The sequence below is a fragment of the Eurytemora carolleeae genome, unplaced genomic scaffold (assembly GCF_000591075.1).
Source record: "Eurytemora carolleeae unplaced genomic scaffold, Eaff_2.0 scaffold1825, whole genome shotgun sequence".
Classification (NCBI taxonomy): domain Eukaryota; kingdom Metazoa; phylum Arthropoda; class Copepoda; order Calanoida; family Temoridae; genus Eurytemora; species Eurytemora carolleeae.
Genome location: NW_019397735.1, coordinates 30,938 through 37,249, shown reverse-complemented (window position 1 = coordinate 37,249; position 6,312 = coordinate 30,938). Strand labels below are relative to the sequence as shown.

General features: G+C 30.5%; 1 protein-coding gene across 1 annotated transcript; it reads left to right on the top strand.

Moving 5' to 3' along the window:
- The first annotated feature begins 404 nt into the window (after positions 1-404).
- On the top strand, positions 405-5,615 carry LOC111715689 (uncharacterized). Its single transcript, XM_023491050.1, has 4 exons — positions 405-501; positions 1,346-1,437; positions 2,041-2,159; positions 5,469-5,615. Exons 1-4 carry the CDS (start codon positions 445-447, stop codon positions 5,546-5,548), a joined length of 348 nt encoding a protein of 115 aa, XP_023346818.1. The 5' UTR covers positions 405-444; the 3' UTR covers positions 5,549-5,615.
- The last annotated feature ends 697 nt before the right edge of the window (positions 5,616-6,312 follow it).

Genomic DNA, 6,312 nt, shown 5'->3' with positions numbered 1-6,312 from the left:
TTTTATTGAGGGGTGGATGATTGAATTTTCAAAAAATTTGCCTCCAAAAAAATTCGATTTTAATTACATTCGCAAAATTTTGTTTGTTCTTGTTTTACAATGGATACATTTACTAGGAGAAAATATTCACAATTGAAAATAGAAGATGAGTGCGAAGAGTTATGCTTGGACATCAAAACATAAAATGCTTAAGAAATATATTTAAAGTGGTATTTAAAATAATTAAGAAAAACTGCAATGCTTAAGAAATATATTTAAAGTGGTATTTAAAATAATTAAGAAAAACTGAAAATACGAGGAAAATTAAATTTGTTAGTAGATGTATTCAGAAAATTGAAAATTTGGCCAGATAATTTAAACCCTGATGACTTATAACAAACAAAAATGCTTTTATTTTCAGAAAAGTGATGGTGTTTATCAAAATGTTCGAAAATTAAGAAAATTATGAGTTTTATAAACTACTTAATAGTTTTAGTGTTCACCTCAACATATGGTATTCAGGTAAATTAGTTAATTATAGAGTGTTCTGTCCGATACACGACGATACAGTAAAGAGAATCAATTAACTGATTTAAACTTTTCCCCCGAAATATAACGATATCTTGTTCATTGCTTAGGGTCACTTGAAATTATGTGTACAGTCCCTTTCTTCAATAAGTTTGAAATGAATACTGTTTGTTACTAAATCTTCACAGATTGCTTGAAATATTTTTAACTCCCAGATATAAAAAAGCAGGCTTATCACAGTTTTTTCCAAAATTTTAAAAAACGTTTCCTAAATAAATCTAAAACATGTTTTACATCTATTAAAGGTTCATTAGTAGGTATATATAACCTCTTTCATAAAATGTTTATGTAGATATCTACAAATATATAATTCTGTCAACTAGAGGTCGTAACCCACTTATAATCTACAGTAAACTATGAACTTCTAAGACATCGAAACAATTCATGAAATGTCGTCTTGGCAATATTTCAATAGGGTTTACCTTTGAAAATCGTATTACAAGGATATTATTCCTGAGCCTCATTAACTTTAAAAGTAAAGATTAGGTATGAAACAGTTTTAAAGAGCTCCATAAAAAATAAATATCTGCGGTATTCTATTATCAGTATAGGGTTAGAAAACGATATTTTATAAATTCGTTTGATGTCTCTGAAGTTTAGGGTTAGACTGTTTATTTCAAACCATTAATTCAGCTAATTCAAAGTCTTAAATATCAAAGGTTATTTCAATTTGAAAATTAGAGTTTGAGCCAATTATCTGTTCTGTTATAAAGTATGCTTTTAGTTGTAAGAACTAAGACTGCGACTGTACTGAATAAATAAAGATCTGTTGACACAGGAGTGGAAAGTGAGACCTAGAGATGATGAAGTAAACCCTGGAGATAATACAACCCTCTTTTGTGGGTTTAGAAATATAGCCGGGGACTGCAGGTATAAACTACTATACAGTATACACACAGATTCAGCCTGCTCATATAAAGTCTCATCAGTTGTTTAAGACAGAGTCGATTTTGAAGTGTCGCAACAGCTTTGGCTTTGATTTTACCGCTTTTACTTGCTTATGCTTTTCTGTAGCACTTTGCATGGATTGTTAGATTTGGGTTTAAAAAAGTAATTGGCAAAATTCTCATCAATTTTTGCTTGAGAGCTTGCAACCTTTAAATCACAGTGTATAGAGAAGCAGAAAACACTGAAATATATATATACATATTTCAGTTTTTAAACTTCACATTTTTATAAAAAGAAGACATACATAGTAAATATATACGTATATAGCAGGGGACTGCAGGTAACCCTGAATAAATTATAAATAAAGTATTTTTGCATTTCTTTAAATAAATGTTTTGATTTCTTGAATAAAAAATAAACTAGAAACAATGGACAAATAGTAAACTAAACAATGGACAAATAGTAAACTAAACAATGGACAAATAGTAAACTAAACAGCTGGATTAAACAAAACTTATACATTGTATACATTCTTTATAGAAAACATCTATCTAGCTATTATCTAATTATCTATCTTTTTTTAAGGTGGGAGAAGGATGGAACGCCTGTAGGAATGTTCCCTGGAAAGTATAGCTGGGCTGGGAACCTGACTGATGGCGACTGTTCCATAAATATTTATCACGTGGAACGTGAATTTGATCATGGTTTGTTGTTTTTAACTGTTAGGGTTATACACTGATAAATTTAAATGATATATATAATGATATAATGATAAAGCAACGTATCTAGAGCTCGGCGTGTTTCTTTTTTTTAATTGTTCCATCCATGTTCCGTTTCGTTCTGCGTGTTCTTGATCGAGAAGAGTACCATTACACAAGAGTGGGTGGGGGTGAAAACACCTTGCAATCTGTAATAGACCTAGAGATGAGCATTGTTTTCAGAGCAATGAAAAAATTATCGTTTTTTAAAAATGAATGAAGAAAAGCAAAAAAGAATCATTTAAAATCGTTCAAACGAACCTAAACAAAGGTGTGGTAACAGTTCGCCTAATAACGTTTCACCCAATCACGTTTCACCCAATTTTAGGTAAAATAACGTTTCACCCAATAACGTTTCCCCCAATTCACGTTTCACCCAATACTACGTTTCACCCAATTTGTTTTTTCCTTCTAAAACACACATTGCCGATGAGTTATGATTTCCGATCATAACTCAAAAACCCCTTGGACCGATTTGCCTCAAATTTTGATTGGGAAAAACAAGAGAATTGTGGGAATTTTTTTTTTTTAGATTGGTTAAGAAATCTAATCTGAGTGGGTCGACTCATATATACAAATATATTAATGCAAATCGTTCAAATCCGAAACTTTTTTGTTCGAAATCTGCAAAACCACATTTTATCTGACCATGGCGGCACAGTTACATGTAGCTAAGTACATCTCCTCAAAAAGGGGGAAGCCCATTCTTATTGATCAAAATAGCCATGAATATCGACTTATGCATAAATTGATCAGTAATTAGAATACCTGTAACCTTTTAATAAATTAAAAGATATAATTTTTAAAAAGTCAAAATTAATTTTGCAAGATTTTTTATTGAGGGGGGGGGTGAAATTCTTAAGTTAGTGTAGTTTGGGTGAAACATGAATTGGGTGAAATGTATTTTGGGTGAAACGTGAATTGGGTGAAACGTTATTTTGGGTGAAACATTATTTTGGGTGAAACGTTATTGGGTGAAATGTTTTGGGTGAAACGTGATTGGGTAAAACGTTATTGGGCGAACTGTTACCACACCTAAACAAATTTTTTTTTACTAAACAAACAAATTTTCCAAAAAATTTGGAAAAACGATTGTTTGTTTTTTACTGAACAAACAATGTTTTGGAACAAGATTTTTAAAAAATGATAGTTTTTTTACTGAATAAAGGATTTTTTTCAAACTAAATTTTAAAAACGTTTGTTTTTTACTGAACTACCAATTTTATTGAACGAACGATTTTACTGAACGATCTTTCATTGAGAAAACAAATTAAATAGATAAAAATGGAACGATAATTTTGCGAACGAACAAAACAATTTTTGGAATGAATGGGTCGTTCACAAACGAACGAAGATAAATCAGTTGTGCCCATCTATATATTAGACCAAAAGGAAAATTTTCTTTGGCACAAACGCAAATTTTCTATTCTCTATATTTGTTCAACCAGATGGTGTAAACCTTAATATTTCAAACATAGATTATTTGATCCAACAGAATTTATAGTTTAAACTATCTAAGGTCTTCCCCATTGAGTTGCAAAGATATAGGGATTAGAAACAATCTTTTGGTAAATGCTTAATTTCTTTAGATTTAGAGAAGTTCCTGATAGAAATATTCCTGACCGTTTTTTTTTCAAAAAATTTCTCTTCGTTAATTTATAGATCGTTCCCATATTCTTAAGAACGCAGTCTATTTCTTTGCGTTTGTTCTTTAAGAACGCATTCTATTCCTATGCGTTCGTTCTTTTTCGGAACGATGGCAAAATTCCTTTCATTCCTGTGAAATTGTCTCATAGATAGATAAATATATTTCGGATTAAATCACACAAATACATTTTAAATTTTATAATTCATAAATAAATGATTGCTATAGCCAAAGCCAAAGGCTACAGCCTAATCTATATTTAAATTGTTTTTGCAATTTGAAAATTGATATTTTCCAATTGTGATTTTTATTTATAAGCCAGAGTGAAACTATTTCATCGTTAAGTCTTTTTTGTACCAGCAAAAAAAATACAAAAATAAAACTCATTCAGTAATTACTGACTTAAAAAATCAGATGGGGAGGTCGATTTTTCAATTTTTTTGATATGGGTATCAAAAGATGCGCAGCTTAAACTGGGAAATACCGTTCATTTGTCTATTTTTCGATATTTAAAACTTGTTTTCTTTAAAGGGACAAAACGGCTATGTAAGGTAGTTGAACCGAGTATGCAGTGTTGTGGACAAATTCTTTAGGATTCATTTGAGACATATAAAACTTTCTAAAGATCTGTAAATCCTGAGTTGGATCGCAAAGTCGACGCTCTAAATCGTACTTTTGGGTGGATACGTTTTCAGAATACTCAGTTCAACTACCTTACATAGCCGGTCTGTAGCTTTAAAGCTAAATATATAGTATTTTTGATACTCGAAAAATATCTTACAAAACCCACGGTATTTCCTGATCATTTGCTCAATATTCAAGGGATAAAGAATTCAACATTTCTCAACTCAGTGTTTCAAGGCGGCCATTTTGATATTCATCTTCATTCATTTTCATTAGTAATTTGACATTAGTAATTCGACATTAGTAATTTGACATTAGTAATTTGACATTAGTAATTTGACATTAGTAATTTGACATTAGTAATTAGATTTTAAAAAAAGCAAAAATCTGAATGAATAAAAAATTCTCGAATCTTTTGATAAATGTTTTAAAGAAAACCTTTGAAATGCAGTGTACGGCGAAGATTTTTGAATCCCTCCAGTGGAATGTAAATCATTCTGCGTAAAGTTTAAAATTGTATAAAAAAGCATTTTTTCTAACCCCTCCAGTGATAATGAATTCCCTCCGGTGGTCTCCAGTGGAGTCAAAATCTACAAACTTCCGTGAATCGCGTTTTTTTAATTTTTATTTAAAAAGTGCCCCATAGTTTCATCCTTACTACCTGTACCTTAAGGGAACAGGACAGATTTGTTTCTGATGTTTAAAGGGTAGCGTCCAACGAGGTTATAGTGTATAGAGTGATGATGTACTCAACTCCTTTACTAATTGTATAGGCCATCAACTATACCGAGAGCGTACTGCATATTTGTTTATTATAAGTTGATTCTGGCCTAACCTTTAATATATCAATATTAGTAAACAGTTGTAAGTGTACAGTACAGCTAACTGAGCACACAGGTAGGAAACTATTATCCCCCTTAGTAGCGTCATGCTGAAATGTCCATTTGAATAAAGTGTACAGTCCCTTTAAGGTGATCTGTATATAGGTGGATGGCAGTGCAGTGTAACAGCAACAAGTTTCCGATCCAAAGATGCTTTAGGAATAAAAAAATATCAAATTATTTAAAAACAGTTTGACATTGATAGAATTTATAAAATGTCGTCATCTAAACATTCTGGTGTAATGCTGCAGATATTATATTTTTTTTTAATTGAATAATGAAATGGAGCTCTTTGATTGTTTCCACATGTTGCATACATATTTATTTAAACTTACAATTATTGAGTTTTAGGTATAATATAATAAAATCCATTAAAAAATTTATAAATTAAAAATAGGTTCATGGTTAAACTGCAGATGTAAACCCTAAATAAATTCTTTACAAATGTTGAGGGAGGGACAGAAAAATTCCCAGGAAATATTTGTTTGACAAATATGAACAAAAAGCTTTTAAATTTCTACTTTATAGAGTTGATCAGAGTCTGAATTTAATGAATTTAAGCCGCGTCTCAAATCCCCCAAAAACCAGTTTCAATTGAGCTTCGGCTTAAATCTTGAAAAATGTAATACAATTTTAAGTGAAACCAACCATATTTGAGCCGCGGCTTAAATTTAAGCCCCGGCTCAAATTCTTTAAACTCGGCCTCTGACTATTTTGTTTGTTTTAAAGTACCATGTCGTAAAGTCAAAAAATGCTTAACATGCAAATTAAAGAGCTATTATGTGTAAAAAAAATGATAAATTAATAAACTAAAATTTAAGACACTTCACTTTATATTTCTTAGTATGCTTTTTCAACAACTATATATTTATTTTCTTATTTCTTAAAATGATATGTTTTTAATGTCTGAAAAGTATAAATTCTTTCAGGAAACTTTTTCAAGTTTAGA